This window comes from Arvicanthis niloticus, chromosome 8 (assembly GCF_011762505.2).
Source record: "Arvicanthis niloticus isolate mArvNil1 chromosome 8, mArvNil1.pat.X, whole genome shotgun sequence".
Classification (NCBI taxonomy): Eukaryota; Metazoa; Chordata; class Mammalia; order Rodentia; family Muridae; genus Arvicanthis; species Arvicanthis niloticus.
The window spans coordinates 62,069,336-62,093,749 of NC_047665.1; the positions used below are offsets into that span (position 1 = coordinate 62,069,336).

Consider the following 24,414-nt stretch of genomic DNA (forward strand, 5'->3'; position numbering starts at 1 on the left):
AATAACTGATAGTATAGACATATTTTATGCATTGATGACATGTCTAACTTCCACATATTTTTTCACTGTTTCTAAACTGTGATGTCCATCTGAGGGTTTGCCCAATGTTGCAAATCTCTACAGAATCTAGTTCCAGCATACGGTACTCAAGGATCAACTGTACAGTGTATTTTGTGTGTCTGTGTGTGCATGGTGGTTTTATATGATCACATGGGTGTGCATGTGAGTGTGGAGGGCAAAGGTCGATGTCAGGTGTCTTCCTTGAAGAACGGGATCTCTCAGTGAACTTGGAGCCTGCTGACCTGGTTAGACTGACTGGCCAGCATGTTTGTTCTGACTTCATGCTGCTAGTGCTGGGGTTACAGAAGCCGTACCTGGATTTTAAACTCAGGCCTCCATGCTATGGGACTGACAGTGTAACTGCTGAACTCTGTGTTCTGCCCCTTGTGTACTGTATTTGTACTGAAATGATGCACGCAATAAAAAGGAAAGACCTGTTCTGACTGATTTGGAGGGATCTTTGTAAACTTTTAATATTAGTATCCGTTTCTAAGGTAAATCTATCACTCTTGTGTAGTAGAATCGTTGAGTAGAATATGTTACCCTAAAATTATTGATGTGGGAGAATCACACTTTCTATATACCCACGTGCCCTGCTTTTTCCTCTTACTGGAGTGGAGTTAAGAGGGTTTTGCAGAATGTCACTGGCACTAATCTAAGTACTGTCTTTATGATTTTTTTAGAGGACAAAACTAGCCCTTCTCAGCTCATTATAAATCATTTTCCACTTTTAAAGAGAACTGACTTTTTATTTTTATGGAGGAGCCTTTAAAGAGCAACGTCCCTCTAACCTGGAAGCCTGCCAGCATGTGAACTTGATACTTGCCTATGTAATAATACTGGGAGGACGAGAGATTCCATACATCGCTAGGGTCCCTTATTGTCTCATCAGTGTCTCAGGACAACTTCTCAGTCCCCTGAACTGGTTATTGTGAATTGTGTGTAAGGAAAAAAGAAAATCAAACCTTTTTTTTTTTTTTTTTTTTTTTTTTTAAACCAGAGGATCTCATAAAATGAAAATACAAGGAAGAAAATTCTTAAACTTTTCAAGGAATCTGAAATGCCATATTTCTCCTTTATTCTTTATGAGAACTACAACCTGCATATCCATATGTAATTTATAAACTAAACAACATCCAGCGTCACTGGATGGGAAATTAATATTATCAAGGAAAGCAATTCTTATCCCTAAGCTTTGAAAAAAAAACTTTGGAACCCCTCTTCCCAACTTACCAGTCAGCGATTTTAAAGAAATTTTACTTTAAACCAGTGATTCTCAACCTTCCTATTACTGTGACAACTTTAATACAGTTGCCTCTGTAGTGGTGATCCCCAGCCATAAAATTATTTTCGTTGCTAGTTTATAACAATAATTTGCTACTGTTATGAATCGTATCATAAGTATCTGTGTTTTATGATGGTCTTAGGAAACCCTTGTGAAAGAGTCAGTTGACTCCCAAGGGGTCACGCCCCACAGGTTGAGAACTGCTGCTTTAAAGGTGACCTCTGCTCCAGTTTCAGCAATTTGGCACTGGAGCAGGAGGAAAGAACAGGGCTGTACAAAAGGTGAAGGTGTGAAGCATCACTAACTAAGACTCTCTGATGAGGAAGCGGAGCGAGGGATAAGCAAGAGCACGAGTTAGTAACACAATACAGCCGGGAAGCTTCTGTCAGTGCTAAAGGGAGCTGCTTCTGCATTAATGCCCAGTCTCTGGTGACAGCATCTTCTGTGTACTGGTGGGTGAAAATTCTGATTCCATTAAAACTCTACTAGAAACCTGCTGGTTTGTTTTTTTTTTTTAAACACAGACCCACTGGCCTTCCTCACTCTCCATTCCAGAGTTTTTATACACTTAAGATTTCTTCTTTCCATCCTCCCCTTTGGCCTTTTTTAAAATAACACAGTGCAGGAGCTGGTGCTGAGTAGTCAGCAGTGGCCTAGCATGTGTGAGATCCTGCGTTCTACCCTCAGTTCTACATAAGAAAATTACAAAGAACCCAGCGAGGACGGTGACCAGTGGAGAGTGTCATAGACTGATCTCAAGGGACGAACTTGGTATTTAGGAATGAAACAAACCCACCAGGATATTCTAAATACTGTAGGACAGTCGTACCATTGGAACTTGCAGAGATGCGGGGCTGACTCTGGAAGGGTCTAGAACGTGGACCAGACTGCCCTGAGAACTGCCCGCTTTGGGTTGGTGGTTCATTCCACGTCCCACGTGAAGAAGGCCCCTGTGGGGCCTCGGTGGAGGAGTTCAACCGCTGAGGCCACACTAAATCCACATCCTGTGGCTCTTCTTTTAATTTTTCCCCTTCTTTGCCGACACGTTGATATATCCTTCCAGCGCTGTCATTCAGTAATCTTCTCATCCCTGTAATTTGTTTTTTAATTTCCATGTTTTCATCTCCTAATGGAAACAGGGTCCAAGTTAGCACTATAACTTAACAAAACAGAAAGAAAAAAAGAAAAGAAAAGAAAGAAAGAGAGAGAGAAAGGAAGGAAGGAAGGAAGGAAGAAAGAAAGAAAGAAAGAAAACATGAATAATCCCCTACCATAACCTCCAGAGCAGACAGCCATTTGGGAATGGGAAAGGATACTAATTCCATACCCTGAAATCATTCACGAAGCTTAAAGAAAGGAAAACTGCCCTAAAGATTATAGCCCTGACATATCTCATTTAAATAATTTCCTGGTCAGGTCCTCTCTAAGAAAAAGCTTTCTTTAGTGTAGGATAATGTGATGGCTTGACCCAGGAAGTGGCACTATTAGGAGGTGTGGCCCTGTTGGAGTAGGTGTGGCCTTGTTTGAGTAGCTGTGTCACTGTGGACATGGGTTTAAGACCCTCATCCTAGCTTCCTGGAAGTCAGTCTTCCACTAGCAGCCTTCAGATGAAGATGTAGAACTTTCAGTTCCTCCTGCACCATGCCTGCCTGGATGCCACCTTGATAATAACTGACTGAAACTCTGAACCTGTAAGCCAGCCCCAAATATATGTTGTCCTTACAAGAGTTGCCTTGGTCATGATGTCTGCTCACAGCAGTAAAACCCTAACTAAGACAGATCAAACCAACTTTCAGCTTCCTCTTTCTAAGTATTTGATGAGCGAGGGTTCATAAGAACAAAAGCAGTGAGGGAAGACCAGGATGGGGCCAGCAGGCAGTCATCTGCTCAGCCGCAGCCCATGTGTAGCTGCAGGGGATGGCAGGCAGGTGCCTGGGAACCACTCTGCCCCCTCGGCTGTCAGCCTCACAGAGCAGATGCCAAAGCAAAGAAGCTTGGAAGTGAAGCTCCTTGAGGCAGGTGCTCTCCGGGACTGCACAACAAGGTCTTCGTCTTCTGGTCTTCCGATGAGGCTGTCTCATGGACCCCTGCTCACTTTAGACACCGGCTGTATCTGCAGGAGAAGGGAGGTGCAGCCTCTCCACTGTCCTCTTCTGGAAACCATACTCCCATGGAGGACCCCTGCAATCCAAACCCATCACACGGTCCCTGCCATACCAACTCTGTACTTTGGGCAAAGGTCACAACTGTTTCTAAACTTCATGTCACTTAGGTTGACTTCTTCCTTTTTCTTTTTTTCTAGTATAAAATGAAGTTTGGGGGGACATGGGAAGGGGGTTTGGGAAAGGGAGTAGAGGCAGAGAAAGAATGGGGACCAGGAAAGACAGAAAGAGAAAGGAGAGAAAGAAGAGAAGAGGCTGTCTGGGAACATGTGGAGAGAGATGATGAGGAGAGGCAGAGGGAGGGGGAGAGAGGAGGACAGGGAGGGAGAAAGAGAGGGAGAGGGAGGGGGAGGGATAAAGGGAGATGGAGAGAAAGAGAGGGAGAGAGAGGCTGTTGACTCTTTTCTGACAATGAAAAAAATGGGTATGTTCTAAATTCACCATCATTAACTACTTTCAATTACAGTTTAGTAACATATATTTACTACACTGTGCAGCCAGTCTCCAGATCTGTTTTTTGTTTGTTGGCTCATTTGTTTTTAAATTTTCAACTTCTTTATTAAGATTCTTTTTTTCCTGGGCTGGTGAGATGGCTCAGCGGTTAAGAGCACTGACTGTTCTCCTGAGGTCATGAGTTCAAATCCCAGAAACTACATGGTGGCTTACAACCATCTGTAATGAGATCTAATGCCCTATTATTGGGTGTCTGGCAGCTACAATGTACTTACATATAATAAATAAATAACCTTTGGGTTGGAGCAAGTGGGGCTAGAGTGAGTGGGAGAAGGGAAGTGAGAAAAAGCATATTAAAAAAAAAAGATTCTTTTTCCCTCGGGGCATGTTTTAATTTTTTTTTTTTTAGACTGGGCGTGGTGGTGCATGCCTTTAATCCCAGCACTCTGAGGGAGGCAGATTTCTGTGAACTGGAGGCCATCCTGGTTTACATAGCCAGTTCCAGGCCAGTCAGAGTTACATGAGACCCTGCCCCCGCATCCCATCACAAACAAAACAAAACAAAAAGTTAAGGTATCTCTATGTTATACTTAATTTAATAAATACTACTAAAGATAACTATACAATTGCAGAGATATTGCAAGCCATTACAAACACCCTGCCTTTTCTTCTCTCTTGAGGTTAAGCCCAGGGCCTGCTCCATACTGGATATGTGCTATGCCATCATGCTACCCCCCAGCCAGCCCCATGTTACCTTAAACTCTATAGTAACAGTATCATCTTAGAGAGGAAGTGTACTTTCCTCTAACTGAAGAAACAGTGAAAATCTTATTTCATAGTACGTCATGAAGTCATCCTAATAAATGCTTAAAATTTAAAATGTGAGGAGAAAAGACATAAGAGACTATTAGAAGAAAATGTAGCGCTGGGCAGTGGTGGCGCACGCCTTAAATCCCAGCACTTGGGAGGCAGAGGCAGGCAGATTTCTGAGTTCAAGGCCAGCCTGGTCTACACAGTGAGTGCCAGGACAGCCAGGGCTACACAGAGAAACCCTGTCTTGAAAAAAAAATGCAGCATCACAAATAAATATGTAATGATATTCTAATACACTTAGCATCGTATGAGCCAGACTTTCCATGCAGAACCTGGTAGTTGCACAAAAACCTATGTGCTGAGGTATCTAGTTAGATATTCAGTTTATTAATGTATTTTCTTACCAACTCTTGTGTAAGGAAATTTTATAAGCTATTTTGAAATAAGTAACCTCAAAATTTGAGGGATGGAGTCTGGGGACCAACTCAGGCTAAGCATGTGCTCTACTACTGAGCAATGCCTTCAGTTTTAAAAATGGTAATAAAAATATTAATTCTGCCTTTCATGTTGAATAGATTGCAGGGAAAACCACATTCCTAAATTAACACATTATTGAGAAGAGAAATACCTTAATTGGTAGAGAATTGTTTTTTCTATTTCAAACACAAGCAAAGTTATAATCCAAAACCAGAAAATCACATTCTATCTTTTATGAGAATGAATGACCAAGCATAATTTAAATAATGCAGAGTTAATAAAAAAATTTTTTTTTTTCGAGACAGGGTTTCTCTGTATAGCCCAGGCTGTCCTGGAACTCACTCTGTAGACCAGGCTGGCCTTGAACTCAGAAATCCGCCTGCCTCTGCCTCCCAAGTGCTGGGATTAAAGGCGTGCGCCACCACCACCAGGCAGAGTTAATAAAATTTATACCGCTCTTACTCTGTCTATAGCACAGGGTGAGTCTTCTGAAAGTAGGCTCTTGTCAGACACTGGCTTTCCCCACCAGTTAACAGCACGTGCTCGGCAGGACAAAGCATCTTTCCTTTGTGTCCCCACCCTTGACCCTTTTGCCAGACTGGCCATAAAGTAGCCAAGGCTGTGCACACAGGCTGGTCTTCATGGCACAGGCTAGGTGCTACCTTTCTAGCCACCTGTGGCTCCTTGGAAAGAGCTGCTCTCAGCCAGGCTAACAGGTTCTTGGCCCAGTGCCAGGGCACCTCTCTGCATTGACCTTATACATAACAGGAAGAGAGATGCTTCTTGACCAAAGTTCACCTGTATTTGGAAGATAGCATTCTATGATAAAGTGCTACCATTAGAAAAAAGAAAAAAGAAAAAAGAAAAGTCATGAGGATTCTGGAACATTCTAAGGGCAAAGATGCTTTGTCATGGTTTAGCTTTGCGGTTCTAGAGCTTGGGCCTATGAGGATTAAGACTAAAAATACAAGTGGAGGTTTTTTTGTTTGTTTGTTTGTTTCCATTTTTTTGGTTGTGCTGATGCCCAGCATGCTGAGCAGCCTGGAGTCAAGAAAGAAAGAAGGTGGCACACGTATAGGAAGAACCTGGGAGTAAGCGGTGCCTGCAAAGGTCAAACATCTAAGGGAAGAGCAGAGTTGAGCAGAGTGAAACCCGGAAGGGGAAGGGCAGGAAGAAAGCAGTGAGGCTGCGAAGGAATGGGACTCGAGGTGGGCCGAGGGCAGCATTTTAAAGAACAGAAAATAGAAAACTGCATGTAACTGCAGAACTCTCTGGAACCAGTGGCGGGACCAGAGGAAAGAAGGTTGGAAAAGAACGGGCTGGGAAGTCTTCTTAGAAGCAGCAGGATGGGCTGGCTCCTTAATGGGTAACCTAGTCCCCAGGAACAGGTGCTTGGATACTCACTGCATCCAGAAAAGTGGGGAGAAGTTGAGGCCACTGCCTTTGCTGGTACTCCGGGGGTAAACGAACCCTGGGACTCCTGGACAGGCAGCAGACAGAGGGAAAGTGCTTTGCTTGCACATTCAGGACAAATGGGGCAGAAGGTCAGAACGAGACCTGGTGACTACTGAGGGACTACAAAAAAGCTGAGTCAGTCTACAGAACAGGGGCAGGCACACGGGCTGACACACACGCCCAGACATAGGGAGTAGTTGGTGGAACAGCTAGATTAGGATGATTTTCCCAAGATCTGGATTCACTTCTCAACTGCACTGACTTGCCACGGGCTATTAGACAAATTAGTTTCTTTAATTATGAAGGTTTGCCTCAGAACTGCGCTCCGGTAACTTAAGATAACCTAAGAGGTATGCAGAAGGAGTCCAGAAAGGATTCAGGTAACCTAAAATAACCTAAGGGGTATGCAGAAGCAGTCCAGAAAGGGTTCTGGCTATTCATAGTTTCCAAGGTGCTGGTTAATTAAACACCCAACACCTCTGAAGACAGCAACCTGTGTCTTCAGATAATCTATTCAGATAGATTAGGGGCCTAATCTATCACAGTAGATTCCAAGTGCTTTGGTTCTTTCTGTTAAGATTAAGGTACTGGATGACTTCTCATCTTGCTGGGTCTAATGCATCAGTGTCTTTTCTGTGCACAGGTATCCGGGAAACAGTATCTCAGGAGTGAGGTACTATTGGGAGAAATAAGATTCCATACGGAAACCTGTGAATTCCCGATGTCTTTCCAAACCCACATACATCTTCACTTACACTTGACTCCAAGAGACTAATCTACTTAGGAAAGACAAACAAAAGAAATCATATTCTAGATCAGCTATGCCATGTGGCTGTCTTACTGGTGAAACAACCATAATTTAATTCCTTTCAAGACTGAAGTAACTGGAGCTCCGGAGACGGCTCAGTCAGCAAAGTGCTTTCTGTACAAGTATGTGGACGTGAGTTTCGATCCCTAGCACCCATGCAGAAGCTGAGCATCGCAGTGTACCCCTGTAACTCCAGCGCTGGAGCTGGGGGTGGGGAGGGAGATAGGTGGGTCCCTGGAGTCACTTACTATCTGAGTGGCCACCTATAATAACTGACCCACTTACTATCATAGTGAGCCAATGCAGCCAAGTCTGTAGGTTCCAGCTTCGGTAAGACTGGACAAGATAAGGTAGAGAGTAACTGAAGGAGACAAGGTCCAGCAAACACTACAAGCAGAGCTCTGGCTACCCTTCATTCAATGCCTACACTATTACATCACTTCCCTTCACATGAAGAAGCCAGAGGACAACAGAACAGCCCCACACAGAATCAGCTTATACCTGACAGGACATTCAGTCTGGGTGCCACAAGGAAAAGATAATATGCCACCTTCATGTGTCTTACTCTCTTGTGAAGTCACCAAGCATGTGTACTACAGATCACTAGATGCTAGTGCATAGTAAATGTTCCCTAGGTCCTTGCTTAAGAAACTGAAAGAGGGGGCTGGAGAGATGGCTCAGCGGTTAAGATCTGGTCTTCCAGAGGTCCTGAGTTTAATTCCCAGCAACCACATGGTGGCTCACAACCATCTGTAATGGGATCTGATGCCCTCTTCTGGCATGCAGGTATACATGCAGATGGAGCACTCATACATAAAAAAAAAAAATAAAATACATCTTAAAAAAAAAAAAAGAAACTTTAAGAACTGGCTTATAAAACAGAAAGAGGCCTAGTGAAAACAGATGCCAACACAGAAGCAGTAAACAAGTAATATATTAACAGGTCAATGTGAAAAGGTAATCAAATAAATTATTCAACAGACATTTATCAGCGTCTCAGAGATGCAACTATCACCAGGTACAAGCTGAAAAACATTCTCCTCCAAATTTCATAATATCTCTACCCAAATCTTTTTGTATTGATTTGTTGCTCTGAAAAATGTTCCCAATTCTCCCAGACCCCATAACCACTTCTCTTCTGTGTCCTAGAACTCTAGTCACCAAATTGCCTGCCTATTTGCAGAGACATTTTGAGTTTCCTCCCTGAAGCCAGAACATGGTTCTCCCTTGAAGATGCCGCTCTTTATGTAGCTCCTGGATCAGTTATTCTTTCTCTCCTCCTCACTGGGTGGGGACTATGAACCTGGATTTCCACTAGCTCCTAATGCTGGTGCTTCTAGACAGAGACATACCACCAGCTACTGTTCTTGAGTAGCTGCTTGGCGTTGCAGTAGTTTCATATTCCAAAAGACATGGCAGCCAGGCTATCACCTCACCCGCGGCCTCACATGCCAGGCTCTGGAGACAATGAGTTACTGTACTAGGTAAGTTAAATTCACTATCTTCTAATAGAAAGATAAGAGATGAACAGATAAGTCCTTTAGAAAAAATAATTTGGGAAAATGATGGAGAAAGTCATGTGTGGAGGGAAGTCCAGGTAAGTGCTGTTAAAGATTGCATAGAGATGCTTTTTTTGACTTTTTTAGGAGTGGGAAGAGGAAAGAAGACATTAAAGAACTTTAGTCCAAAGGGCTTGATGATTAACTCCTAGGAAGAATGTCAAAGAAAAATCAATGACAGATAACACCAGGGTTTCTAGCCTGTGGACCTGAATGGATAGTAACAGCAGCCAGAGAATAACAAAAAGAAGGTTACACAGACGTGAGAATACACTGAGCTTGCTTACTTATTTGCGGTGCTGGGCTTGAAGCTACAGCCTTAGTATCTGCGCCATCACTGAGCTATGACATAACCTCAAGAACCTTGCTCAGATAAAGCCAGAAATTAAGCAGGCCCTTAAAATGTAGCCATGTAAAGCTGACCAAGGAGGCAGAACGTCAGTACTAGTTCCTCTCTGGACAGAGGACTTCTGAGGACCACTGACAATTCCAAAGATTGTTGAACAGCTTACATGGACTCGGAGATCTTCTCTTAATGTATAATGGCACAGAGACAGTTCAAAACACTCATTGAAACATTAATGGCAGTATGGCTACATTTGTTTCTAACCTACAAGGTGAGACCTACTCCTGAATTCCCAATCCCTGAGGCAATTAACAATTCCACTCCTCAGTCTCCCAGTCCCAGTGTGCAACCTACCACCCACCTGCCTTAATCACAGGAATCACCCACTTGCCTTAGCAGGGCCCAAATCACAGGAAGCTGGTTACAATCTTACGATGCTCAGTGTTGGTTAGGTTTGTATTACACTGTCATGTCCAGTTTTGTTTTAAAGAGGTTGTGGAAAAACTTGAGCTAATGAAAAACCCAACAAGAATGATTAAAGGAATCGAGGAGGTTAAAGGAGTCAGGTTGTTTCACTTACAAAATAAGTAATTACCGAGTGGCTTAATTATCTCCAACTATACCAGAGGTGGAGCTTCCAGGCTCCACACAGCACTGTCCCAATGCCACTGAGCAGGAAAGAGGCTGCAGACGACTGAACTGGTGACTGAATAGGACACTGTTCTTTATCAATAAGGAAAAAAGCAGATTGAAGAAACAGCTTCCAGGCTGGAGGGTAGACAGCAGTCTTAAAGAGCTGGCTTTTCCAGTTCATAAGTGCCAGCGCCGGAGTGCAGAAGCCTCTGTACAGAGGGAGCAATGAGAACGCTGTTCTGCTGGGGATGATGAGAATGTTCTGGAACCAGACAGTGGCAAGGGTTGCACAATACCAGGAGAGTCCTTTTTACACATATGGTCAAGACTCCTTGCATTTTTTTCAGGTAATGGCATGCTAAAGTAAATACAAAGAAAGCAGAGCTTATCCATGGGAAGTGGTATGCTGACCAGGATTACGCTAGTGGTCTCAAATATGTCCCTTCAAACACTTGTATAAGCTGATGTGGAACCATGTCTTAGTGAAGACTAGGCTTTAAGCTGTCAATTGCTAGCCGTGAGGGAGAAAAGGGCATAGGGCAGGTTCTTCATGTCTGTGCTACAGTTTTCCTCCCTACAAAACCTCTGCAATGTACTGAGGAAAAGGAATCTGAAGTAGACTCCACTTTGAGAGGACTTGAGATTAGCACCTCATTCCAGACTCAGATTAACATGCAAATATTATCAAGGTTCCCAACAGGCATCCTTTGGTGGGGGTGGGGGAGGGGTAAAAGTGAAGGGAGGAGGAGAGGGAGGGGAGATGTGCTTACCAGGGACATGCAAGACTGGAGTTCCAACTCAGCAAAACATGGTCTGAGAAGAAACAGTTGACAGGAGGAAGCAACAGTTTTCTATGTGAACCCCCCCCCCCCCCCGTCAAACTGTAGTCTTCAGTGAAGCCCCAATAAATAAGAAACAGCAAGCTCTGCTGAAGAGGCCTTGCCAGGTCCCAGCTTCCTGTAAGGCCTTGGAGGACATTCAAGAGCTCCAAGGGCTCCACACAGCATAGTCTGAATGCCACCGAACAGGAAAGAGGCAAAAAGTGGCCACAGACGACTGAATGGTGAGTTAGACACTAGATAAGGGCACCGAGACTGTAAATATGTTGTTGCTTGTTTGAGGGCTCTGAAAAACTAAAAACTAGACAAAGACACAAGAATAATTCACAACAGGAATAAAGGATTTGATAAATATTTACATTTCTCATGTCTCTGATGATTAATGTAATGAAAATTAAGGTGAAACTCATTATCCTTTAATTTGGCAAACAAATAACACAGACTCATAAGAGTCTATTTTTGAGTAGGGATCCATGCACTGCCATATATTCCTGGTAGTTATATAACTTGGTAAAAATAAAACAAAATACCTTTTTGGAATGAAATTTGGCAAGACCCCTTGTCGGAATTAATTCCACAGAAACAGTTCAACAACCATCTGTGACACGGTAGTCACTGTAGCATCATTTCCTTAAGCAAATATTGGGGACAATGGACAATATTTCCTTATTCATACAGAAGCATAATCACAACATAAATTCATAACAGAAGCATAACTACAGTTATGAAGTAGCAATGAAATGATTTTTATGGTTGGGGGTCACCACAACATGAGGAACTATATTAAAGGCTCATAGCTTTAGGAAGGTTGAGAGCCACTGTCCTAGGCTTTCCAGAAAGTATTCTATTCAGGAGTGTCTTTTGGCATTACATGTTATCACTACAGATGAGCTGAATGGCATTCGTGGTATCCTGAGATAGAAGCATCAGACATACCTGCTTGATCTGAGAATTAATTAGCTGAGAACTTCTAACATTGGTATATGCACTGTCCTCAGGAGAAACTGCAGCACAGGCTAGAACTCAACTGGATGCAGCTGGGTTCTAGGTTCATGTGCTTCACCATGTGCCAGCTCACTCAAGTAGACACTGCAGCCAGAGGCTCCTGCAGTGTTCACAATGTGTGGTGTCCAGGGAGTTGCTGTCACATCATCTGGACCCTGATGAGCACCTTATTTACTTAGTTATGTCACCATACATGGTGGTAGCCACACACGAAGTCCTAACGGGACTATCTTTGTGGGTTCCGACTTAGCTGTGCTAATAATTCAGTCGAAGAACAAGGCTCATATATTTCCTTTTAAATTAGAAACTTGATTCATATAAATTCTGTTCGTTTTATGAGAAAACAAATGTTTTATTCAGAGAAGTAGACTCTGAATGTATTTATGTTAGTGATTCTATGACACACACAGCAAAAAGCTGACAATCCACACAGGGCAAAACTATCAAGATCATGGATAGGACGTGTCTCCAAATCCCAGCACTGCCAGGGGCAAAGTAACCCAATGGGGGAAAAGAGAAAGAAAGCAAGAAGAAAGAAAAAAAAAAAAAAAGAGAGAGAACAGCAATGCCAACTCAACAAACCAAACCAAAAACAACAGCAAACACACACAGAGAAGCAACAACAAAATCAAGACGCTTCTGAGTTCCAACAGTAATGTAAATAAAATCCTTGCCATCATTCAGGAAGAGATGAAATATTCATAACCTACTGTTTGGAAAGACACAGCCTTTTCAATATAATTTGAAATGCTGATCCTCTAATCTACTGTACAGAAATCTTCTGACAGAGCTCTAATACACAAGTGTAAGGCTCGGCTTCCCAAGATGCTAATTTTCATATCTGTGTCATCCATCAGTTAAATGTGAACATGACTGAGTACTCACTGTGTTACATTTCTTCAGTAATTAAAAACCTTAAATACTGCAAGTTAAATGCATATGCCATGACACGGTTTTGTTTTCAATATAAATTATATTGATGATGATGAAATGGGTCTCATCTGCAGCCTTTTTCTTTAAAGATCACAGGAAGAGTCAGGTAACCTCACAGCCAAAGTTACCTGGAGGACGGCAGCCTTCCATGAGCCAGACTAGTGGGAAATCTCTAGAGTTAAGCAATGGTAACATAAATGGGTAGCTCCCAAACTTCCTGACCACGGTTCAAGTAAGAAACACATTTCCATGACAACCCAGAACACGGATACCCTGCACACAAATGTGATGACAGCTTCATGAATTTCATTAATTCATTAGGCTTGCATGCGTGAACTTTGACACCTCTATTTATTTTTATTTATGTATTATTACTACTGGTGAGCTGCTGCTGTTAACTTGTTCTCAGTGCTGGTGATGATCCACTAAGTTGGCGTCACCACCCATTTCCACGTCAGACCACTGGTCTGCAGAGCATTGCCTTTGACGCCTTCGTTTCTCAGGACGTCTGCTCAGGCGTCTTCCTGCCCTCCACATTCTTTCTGGAGTTAATGATTCTCTCGGTTCCACTGACCATCTCTATACAGAAGTCCAGTGCAGATCTCACTTCGGGATCCCAGACCACATATGCAATTGTCTACTAGCCTCTCTTACACATCTCACAATCTACCTCTTATGCTAGTAGAATCTACTTTCCTATCGATACTTACTATGTTTTACCTGGACTGCTCTTAACTCCAATTGGACAGCCCTTAGGGCCATGCTTTCTTGACTCTTAACCCATGGTGTTTTCTCCTTCCTCCTCCAACTTCTTCCTTTGGGATTCAAAATTTCCACAATACAGCTTTATTTTGCTGTGACTACCTAACTCCAAGCCTTAGTAAATGGCACCAGCTCAGCTGACAAGTCAGATACCTGGGTACTATTCCTCTCTCCTCTCCCCTTTCCTCTCCCTCCCCTCTCTTCTCTCCCCCTCCTCCCCTCTCTTTCCTCTCCCTCCTCTTCTCAATTGTCCTCCCCTTCCTTTCCTTCCCCCTCCTCCCATCCCCTCCCCTCCCCTCTCCTCTCTTCTCACCTTCGCTCTCCTCCCCTTCCTTTTCCTCCCCCTCCCACTCCTCTCCCCCCCATCCCTCTTCTCCTCTCCTTCCCTTTCTCTCCCCACTCCTGTCCCTTTCCCTCTCTTCCTATCCCCCCTCCTCCAGGGACTGAATCATTAAGTTCTGTTTCTCATCATGACGTCATCTTCCCCATCACTACAACTTCACTCCCATCATCACTGGATGAGGCTTCTGCCCAAGAGCCTCGCTGTCATTCTTCTCCAGTCTATTCCACCTTGACCTTAGTGGGATTTTCCAACTGTGCAAATCTAATCATACCATGTCCTACTGTGAAATGCCAAAACCTTTAGGATGAAGTCTCAGCTCCCCAACATTGCTCGCTGGCCTCCCCATCTGGCCTCCTTGCTCATTTCTGGAGTCTTGGTTTCTGCTGCTTACCCTCCACCTCCCTCCCCCCATGTCCATGGAAGTGGCAATCAGGTCTGGGTGCACATTTACAATCACATAGGTAATGTCTAACCTCCCTTCAGAACAATTCAATAGATCTAATTAGTTAGGGACTGTCATGTTGAGCCAGCAGAGCCACTGCTTTAAGTACATGAAGGCCTTCCAGCGGTCCCAGAGGTCCCAGCGGTCCCATCGGTCCCAGAGGTCCCAAAGCTCCTCCTTGTCTCTTTACTTGTGCCATCAACAATCTGAATGCTAAGCCTCAACTTCACGATACATGTTTAGGTCTCAGCTAACAGGGCATTTTCTCTCTTTTTTTTATTTTTTCCTTTGATTGAAAATAGATTTTTTTCCTCACATAATTTATCCCAATTCCAGTTTCCCTTCTGTCTGCTTCTCCCAGTTCCTCCCACCTCCCTTCCCATTCTGATCCACCTCATTTCTGTCCCTCACTAGAAAACAAACAGGCTTCCAAGGGATAATAATAAAATAAATACAGTAAGACAAACCAAAATGAACTCATCAGAATAGGACAAAATGAATACACAGATGGACAAGAGCTCAAGAAAACACAAGAAACAGACATGGGTTCAGAGACCTACTCACACACCCAGGGATCCCATAAAAACACTAAACTGGAAGAAAGGCCATTTTATAGAGGGCTATGTTCCCGAATCCCCCAGAGGCCCTGGTATTCTAAGTTCCTTTGGAATGCTTACTTCCCTTATCTCAAGCCAGTGGATTTAACATCTCTTTAGTCTGGCATTAGTGTCTGTTCAATAGACAGCTGTAAAATGAATATAAAGTAAATTATATTAAGAGATATGATGGGAAGATTCAGTTAAGGAAAACTTTAAAAATTAATCTATAAGAAGTAAACTGACAACTGTGGCATCTTTGAAAAACCTTCTCCTTTCCATCAAGCAAGCACGGGATGGCAAACGGGGTCACTGTGTGCCTCTTTCCAGTCTTGTTTTAGGAAAGCTTTTCACAAGAAAAGTATCTATTTGATCCCGCTATCCAAGGTGAAAGATGTTAGAACTAGTTCCCTCTCCTTGACAAATTAAGAATTGCCAGAGTAACCCGGAGGGAGTCGGGTCAGGTAGGGGCCACACATCTCCACTGTGCCCAGCACCAGGCTCCCCTCCTGGGCAGCATTCAAAGGAAGGACACTGAACTTGTGGAGAACTGAAAGCTAACACTTCCACGGCAGCGGCAGCTCTCAGCCATGGTTCATGCAGTGCATATTAAGGTGCTCATTAAAGTCTTGCTGTAATCGAAAAAATTATATATGTGCGATGAGAATGAGTTAGTGTTAATGGAGGAACTTTAACTTCTGCCTCCCCTGACTTTGTGCTTTCTAGTTGTATCTTAACCGTGCGGTTTTGTGGGACTCTGTGCATTTTATCTGTAGGCGTAAAGTCAGGTTTGAGATATAATTCCATTAACCACATATGCAACTTCATAGTCTATTATGTTGCTTCAACTTTTTCTGTAAAAATAAATTGTTAAGGATATTATTCCTGGAACAGAATAAATTCTTGGAATTACTGAGTAACTTATGTACCGCACCACTGTTCCAAGAACAGATCACTTATTTCATCATGACAAAGTAAAGTTATTAATCTTCTGGCTTCCACTTCAACAATGAGAAATGCTGAGGGACGCTCAGACACCTGCCTTCCATTTCAGTTCAGCTTTATATCATCCATAAACATCTCTGTTTTGGACACCTCGTCCAAACAAATGCTCACAGCATACTCTGTATAGCACTCGATTTTATGCAACTATAAAAGTTCCTTGATGTTAATTACAGAGACAAATGTCTCATCACACATTTGGTTACCAGATAGCATAATTAGTTTTCTCCATTAACCTTTCAGATATAAAATTTGATTTCCAAGTAAAAAACATTGTAAAACCCTTGGAACTCAAATAACACAGTATATTTGTACATGCTTGAAAAAAAATGTAATACTCAGAGAACAATTTTATGGGTTCTTATTTACAAGGATAGTGATTGTCTGGAATAGGGAAGAAAAATCTGTCTTGACTTTGCAATGATTTTAAATACATTGTCAAGTATACATGTAATAAGCTGTCCTTTGTGCAGAGAGGAGGCACAGTAACCTGACCATGAATGGAATGTGCCCTCCATCTCTCCTGTTTGAGGCTGAATCCCTTCATCAAAGCCTCTCATCTGAGAGAGAGAGACAGACAAAGAAGGATGAGACAACAACCAAATAACCAAGGGAAGAATTCTCAGCAGCTGAAGGTGATGGGACAGTGCTGTGTCACATAACAAGGTTTCCACCAAGAAACCACATGTGCAACCATGAGCAACAAGACTGGAGCAAATGGTGGTAGTGTAGCATCTGAGCTTTGCAAGTATGTTCATTGATAGCCGCACAGTGGCAGACTTGCCTGGTGCTGCACACTGTAGCTTTTTCTGTTCAAAGCTAAATTGCCCACAAGAGACTATGCCATACTATGGCCTGCTAAGGACTATGCTGGAGGTCACATGTGTGGGGAGCATGTTTGATTGTTATAACCTACTGACATTTATGTATATTTATGCTGCCAACATGTTAAGGACAGAAAGAAGACCTTACTGCACTGCTGCATGGGACACTCCAATGCACGAAAACTGTCTCTACTCAATAGTATCTCACTCAGATTAGCTGACAATTGGTAGGAAATTATAGTTAGCATGTTTCAACATGGTACTCACTCATCCACTCAAAAATAGTTATTAAGAACCTGTCCTGTGCCAAGTTTTGCACTGGGAAAACTGTAAGCGTTTAAAATCAGAAGTCTTGTCCTTATAAAAGAGACTTCTGCTGAGCCTGGAATGATAAGTAATGGAGGACCACACAGGAGGTAGAAGAGGTCACTCTAGATTGAGACCAGCAGTGGACATGCCCAGGATGCACTGCAGTATTTCGGGGGCATCATCACAAGTGATGTAATAATTACAGCCATAGAGGTGGAAGATGTTGAATACACAGGGTCCCCAGAACAGCTTCTTACTTCAGAGGACAGGTTGGGGGTAGGGAGTTGTTACTAACCTAACTGAATAGGAAACATACACAATCAAAACTAAACATCTCAGTGTTACAGTTGACAGATTTTACTTCCGAAAGGAGAGTCCAGTTAGTTACTAAATATGTGTCAATTTCTACCAGGGTAAGAACTCTTAAGAGGTAGAAAAGTTGAGAAACAAAGTTTCAAATGGGATGGTTTCACTTAAACCTGAGTTTAAAATCAGATTCTTCTTTCTTTATTCATCAAGCAGCTGTCCATATTCCTTCTGAGAACAGCAGTGCTGGACAGAGCTAACCCTTAGTTACAATGTAGCAGGAGAGGACCATAATTAAACTTTTTACATTTCTACTTTAATAGGGGTCCCATGCATGCTGCAGAGAAGACGCAGGGGGTGGTGCACGCTGACTCCCTAAAGGATGCTTCAGGAATGACACAGAACCAGTGAAGAAGGAAGACAGGTGGCAAGGTGTATGGCTGACAGTTTGAGGAAGCAAACTGTCAAGTGCAAGTGTACAAGTGCAAAGTGGTAGGCCGGGCGGTGGTGGCGCATGCCTTTAATCCCAGCACTTGGGAGGCAGAGGCAGGCTGATTTCTGAGTTCGAGGCCAGCCTGGTCTACAAAGTGAGTTCCAGGACAGCCAGGACTACACAGAGAAACCCTGTCTCCAAAAACCAAAAAAAAAAAAAAAAAAAAAAAAAAAAAAAAAGCAAAACAAAACCCAAAACCAAGTGCAAAGTGGCTGGTGTAGCTGGGCATAGGGGCTGAGAAGAGAGGCGGCAGAAATAAATGGGAAAGAGACAGTTTGTGTTGGGGGCCTTATCATGCTAAGGAGTATGGGCTTTAACCAGAAAGCATTAAATGATGGGGTATGTCAGGCAGGGAGCAAGCCAAGGTGTGTGTGATACTGGAAGGAAAGCTAACAGTGTTCCCTGAACCAACTACTGTGTGTTTGGGCTGCTGGCATGTGCAGACTGACTCCCCTGCCCCTAGTACATCCTTTTCTACGTTGTTTTCTCTCCAATAATGTACAATACACATACACACAGACACACACAGACACACACAGACATGCAGACAGACACACACACACATTTCTTCTATCAGTGTCCTAGGCTTGAGGTGCAAAATACACTGTCATTCATATATATATATATATATATATATATATATATATATATATATATATATATGCATATTATCAGGGGAACCAGGAAGGAGAAATTATCAATATGCCTCATATTCTGCCCTTTAAGAACATTTTTGATGACCTAATCACAATCAGCGTAGAAGTAAAACATGACATCTACAGTTCTCACTTACAGAGCAGTTGTTGGACCACACAGAGCCTTCCCAAGAAAGGCAACCTTTCTCAAGACAGATAATGCTCTGTGTGGGTCCTCAAGAGTCAGTGCAGGTGATGTCAGTCTCTCTTGTCCTTTGTAAGGCATCCCTGGGAAGGTGTGACTTGAGCAGCTTGTGCACATGGGATGTCTTGCCCCAGGAAAGTGGTGATGGCTGCTAGGTTTGTTGCTGGAATTGTATGATACATGGCTTCATTTTCTTTAAGGAAAAAAAAAAAACCCTGCTTTTTGTGGACTCTGAGAACTAGATAGAGTAAGCTCCATTTTTCAATGGGTCAATTTTACTCCAGGCACTTTGCCTCTATGAAGATTCCAATGTCATAGCAAGGTTCAACACTAGCAGAACATGTGGCCTTTTAATTTTGATCTTCGATATGCTACTGGCTTTTACATGCAAGCTTATCTCCTTTTTGAACCTTTCTGGATTTGTAAAATAAAATTTTCAAATTGTATCTCACAGACCAATATCAGAAACCCCAAATTTTAGCTTTAATGTGGATAGTGGTTTCAATGATAATGGTGCCCACAGGCTTCTATATTTGAACATTTGGTTCCCAAGTGATGGAGTGTTTGGGAAGGATTAAGAGGTGTGGCATTGCTGAAGAAGGTGTGTCACTGGGGTGGGCTTTGGAAGTTTGAAACCAAGCGCACTCTATGTGTGTCTGTCTTCTGACTGAAGATCAGGATGTAAGCATTCAGCAACTTGCTCTGGCACCATGACTGCTTGCCTGCCACCATGTTTCCCACCATGACAATTATGGATGAACCTTCTGAAACTGTAAGCAAGCCTTAAATTAAATACTTTCCTTTATAATTTATTTTGCCTTAGTCATGGTGTTTTATTACAGGAAAAGAACAGTGACTCAGCATGGTAGATTACAAGAACTTCCTCAAAGAGGTTCTATGAAACACTGAAGTTTGGTTTATCAGCTGTTGCTAAAGTTTCAATAGAGTATTGCGTTCTAAGATGGGTCTTCGGTTTGATGCATCAGGGTCTGATTTGTTCATGTATTTAAACAAGTATCCAAAGACTTACTAGGTGAGCACCATTAGAAACACTAAACTACCTGCTTCTGGGGATCTGAAGAGGAATCCAGGCCACACTAGCCTCTAGGTTTAGATAATCCCTATCAGGACAGATCAGGAGAGATGGTGAAAATAAACAAGCAGTCCCATGTGACAACTATTTAACCACGTCTGAGGAAGCATCTGCACCGTTACCTAGACCACAATAAGGCCAGGCACAAAGAGAACTAAAGATGAGGCAGTGCATGCTAAGTACCAGAAAAGAATGTTGTTAGTCTTCAGCAGTAAAACACTCAGAAGAAAAGCACTGAATTTGGAAGGAGATGGAGATAGGGAATCATATAAATTAAGAGCAGCAAGCTTTCCAGTTTGAAAAGATGCTATTTAGAACTTGGTATATGTTCAGGAGGAATCTGATGACGTCATCTGGCAGGCAGTGCTACTCTATCACAGAAGATAAAGAAATTTTCTCAAGAGTTTTGTTCAAGGTGTCATCATATTTTTATTTTAAAAAAATTGTGTGTGTGTTTTGCCTAAGTGTGTATCTGTGTACCACATGTATGCAGGGTCTGTGGAAGACAGAACAAGGAGTCAGCTCCCCAAGAATTAGAGTTATAGATGGTGGTGAGTGCTATTTGGGCACTAGGAGACAAACCTGGTACCCCTGCAAGAGCAGCCAGTGCTCCTCACTGAGCAATCTCTGCAGCCCCTCGAGGTGTTATTAACTGTTAACCTGAGACCAAACTGAAGTTTTCTGAACTTAAGTCTGCTTCTTCTCTACTGGGCTATTAACTGAAAAGCTTGTGGCCTGGGAAATATTGGAATTAAACTTTAAATGTGGCCTAAGAAATACTGGAATTGAACTTTGAACACTGTAAGAACAGACTGGATTTTGCTAGGAGTCTGGAACTGGGACAGACATGGTAGGAGAGTGCATATGGCAGAAGCAGCCTTAGTAAGAGACAAGAAAGCAAGGAGGTCCTGGGGGGCAATGAGAAGAGGCCACTTTGGCACAGAACATTTTTTTTCTAGTGAAAATAAAATAGAGAAGAAGAATGGAGAGAAAAGCTGGAAGACAATGAGCGGGAAGATGAGGGGGATGGGTCACACTTTCTATATGAAGCAGAAGCAGAAAGAATCTGGCCAGACCACATTCAAATGCAGCTCTTGTTACTGGTTCCACAACTCAGGGCAAGTGAACACTTCTATAGACCCACTTCTCTCACCTACAGATGAAAATGCCTTCTCAGAAGCGTGGTGAGTTAACGAGACCATGAATAACCCTCTCTTCCTCAGAGGTTCCTGAGTTTCTCCAGGCCTAAACTATAAACTACCTCCTACCTGGGCTTCCCATCTCCATCTAGAGAAGTGCCATTTGCTGGGGAGCAGGCATTTGGAAGCAGGGAGCTGCTGGCAGGATTGGACAAACTATGGATGCTGAATTCTCAGTTAAGAGAAACAAACTTGATCCTATAGTCTCTGCAGAGAAGTCACTCAGTCAGATCAGCTCACGTGAGCAGCATGTGAGGAAAGGATTAAAGACAGTCCTGCCATGGCAAACAGATCTCAGAGCAGGGTGTCAACACACCTGAATTTAAGTGTGGTCAACTGCTAAGTACTGTGTGGGCTTATGCAAGACACTTCTATCTCCGAGATAAGTCTCACATTTGTAAAGTAGGAGGAAGACCAAGGTCTATTTCCTAGTTTAGCAGTGACAGTAACTATGTGACTAATGAAAGGGGTGGGATAAGGCTAGCTACAATTGCCCCCTGCCTCTGCATAGTAGACAGTAGCAGCTTAAGAATGACCAACTTTATATCCAAAGTGACAATGTATCTAATGTACTCAGGAGACTTTCTAACAGTGAAGCAGACTGCAACATTTCTGAAGTCTTTGGGGGTTGGGAGCTTGAGTACAATCACACATTTTGGTGCTGACTGCAATCTTAGAAATCATGGAGTTCGATGTTTACCAAACAATGACTGTAGGACTCTAATAAGCTAGAAGTTCACAGGACTATACAGGGCATACTATGGGGTTCTCTGAGTCTCTTTTACCCTTCTGGGGGCAGCTTTGCTCTCCTTTTATCAGTAGTTCATGACAGGGGCCATGTAGGGGAATACATCAGAATTAAGCATAGCCTGTGGTCAAGGGTAGGATTTGTGGGAAGACTCCCAAATTCCCCTACAGAACAGAAACAACAGTGCTTTTTATTAGGGCAATGAATGGAATAACATACAGAGTTCTTAGTGTTGCACTGCACCTGACTTTTGATCAACGATACCTATGTTTGCAGTATTATTAGTACAGAGTTGTCTCCTCACTGTGCCATCAAGGAAAAGCTGCACTGGCACAGAAAGGGCAGGTACATTAAGTGGGCATGGTGCTGTGCATGAAGCTTCTGCTAAGGGGAAGGAGAGCAGTTTGGATCCCAGAGGCTGGGATGTAAGGGTTCTGCCCTTTTCCCTTCCCCATGACCCTGAGGTTGCATACCACTCCTGCCATGATAAATGATGAATCATCAGGAAGGAAGGTTTCCTTCCACCTAAGAACTGAGGTGGAACCCAGATGTTTAATCCCTAGGTGAAGAGTGGCCACCCCAGCTCTCCAAAGAGGAGCCCAGCATTGTGGTCAGGGATGTGTGTTCTCTTGAGGGAGATTCTAGAGCCCTTGGTAGGGGTAGTTCTTATCAAGAAAGAGATTACAAGATTTGGAGATCTTGGACCCCAATCAAATGGCATCACCACTGAATCACATACTCCATCTGCTAAAAGCTGTGCTGCTTACTGAACTAAATATGAAAAAGACCAACACACACAGGGGTTGGCACACATGCAACTAGAGCTCGATAAATATTTGCTAAATGAATAAATTAATGAGACTTGTACACCTGACAAAGAAATATGCGTCAGATTTATATCCTACAAAAGTAAAGCTGAACTAAAAGCTAAAGTACAAAAAGGGACTTCATTTAATATTTGTATCACCATTACAAAGAACACACTGCCTCATTAAAAAGTGTCTTCCAGCTAAAGCCTCAATCATCCTTGGTTGGCTGCGTAGAGAAGTTCGGAGTTAGGCTCTGTTACTAGAAGTACATCTTTTCACTCTAAGCTTCAGCTCTCATTATTTTGGGAGTAATAACAACTGACCAATCATAGAAGGACTCCCAGATAGCAGAATACTCTCTAAAGTGCAACCCTCACTTATGATCTAACTGCAGACAAGCCCATCTGCTTATCAGGCTGGGTTAGCCAGTACCTCCCTTCCCACCAGGAATCTTCTGCCTATGCAAATCTCAGTAGTTCAAGGTCTAGCTCCCCACCCTACCTTTGCAACTAGCTCTTGAGCCTTTCCCTGTTCCTTTCCAACAACCGTTTAATTACTGTTCAGGCAGAAGACAACACAGTGGTGTGTTTAAAGCTCAGGCAGAACTTGCCCTATGATTCCTTTTAGGTTAAGTCCTAAGTGAGTGACCTTTGGTATCTTCCTCAACATCTCTAAGCCTTATCTATAATGAGGATGACAAGGCTGGCACGGATGTGCTCTGGGAAGTAAATCTGAACATTCACATAACGAACCTTGCAGGCCTCCCTCACACTTCTCACACTTCTGCAGTTGTGATTGCTGCATATGGCACCTTTCTTCCAGAACTGTCTTATCTACACCGGCCGCCCCCTCCCCACAAAGGACTTTAGTCCTATCCATTTCTGATCCCATTCACATTCCAGAAAGGGGCTCAGCTCACACACAGTATTTCTTCACAGAGACACTTGTGGAGTTGACTAAACAGACTGTCTCCCTTCAAACAATGCTCAAATCTTTACTGTAGTTTCAAAGAACTGGCGTGAGAAAGTCAAAGCCCACAGGGTAAAGTTACCTCTTCTAACCCTTAATCAAATCAAAAACATGTGAGCAACTTCCAAAGCACTTACACAAGCTGCCATTCTAGGGAGCTACTTTACTTCTCCAGATATGTTACATTAGTTAGCAGCCTAAAAATATTCCAAAGACAGAGATCTGATGTGGGAAGTTCTGCCGAATTCTAAGGTATTCTCTATTCCCAGACACATACTTGAATCTTCTAGGTGTAGAATGTTGCAGAGAACACACATCCTGAACACAGAACATTCTATGTAAAATCAACTTTCAAGTATCTAAATACCAAAATCTTCTAGATCCATATCCTAGGAATGAATAGGCCTTCAGCAATTTACAAAATAAGCCTGATATAAATCTATGTTTTAAGAAGAGTAATACAAACTGTCAACAACAAAGTTCTTAATTTTGTATATCATCTGTAACTATTTCCTGCTTTATGAAATTCTGTTTCCAAATCATCTGCACATCTTTTTAATTGGCCTAGAGGATCTTTGGGAACCAGATCTGATCTTCCCCAGAACAGGTACTTCCTCAACCTCTGAACTGTTTGTCAAAGGCTTTTCTACAAACCATTGTCAAGATGGACTCAATGCCTGGTTCCTTAATTATTTTCCTGTATCTTCAATTCAAAGAAGGAAAAAAGAACATTCGCCAGGTCCAAGAGCTTGCATTTACTGAATTCCAAGTACTGGCATCATCCTGATCTTCATCCTTTCTTTCAGCCTCACAATTTGTTACTAACATCGCCACTATTTTCTAAGCAACTA

The 24,414-nt window shown here is 42.8% G+C and overlaps 1 protein-coding gene across 4 annotated transcripts in view; it reads right to left on the bottom strand.

The window, feature by feature from the left end:
* Bend7 (BEN domain containing 7) overlaps nucleotides 1–24,414 on the bottom strand; it is an 81,004-nt gene that overhangs the window by 52,474 nt on the left and 4,116 nt on the right. For 3 of the 4 annotated variants that reach the window (XM_034510967.2, XM_034510966.2, XM_076939467.1), the window contains one exon: nucleotides 2,175–2,471. The exons of the other annotated variant lie outside the window; for it this stretch is intronic. In XM_034510967.2, the coding sequence (XP_034366858.1) occupies nucleotides 2,175–2,471 (297 nt within the window). The remainder of the gene's footprint in view (nucleotides 1–2,174; nucleotides 2,472–24,414) is intronic. 4 annotated transcript variants of the gene reach the window in all.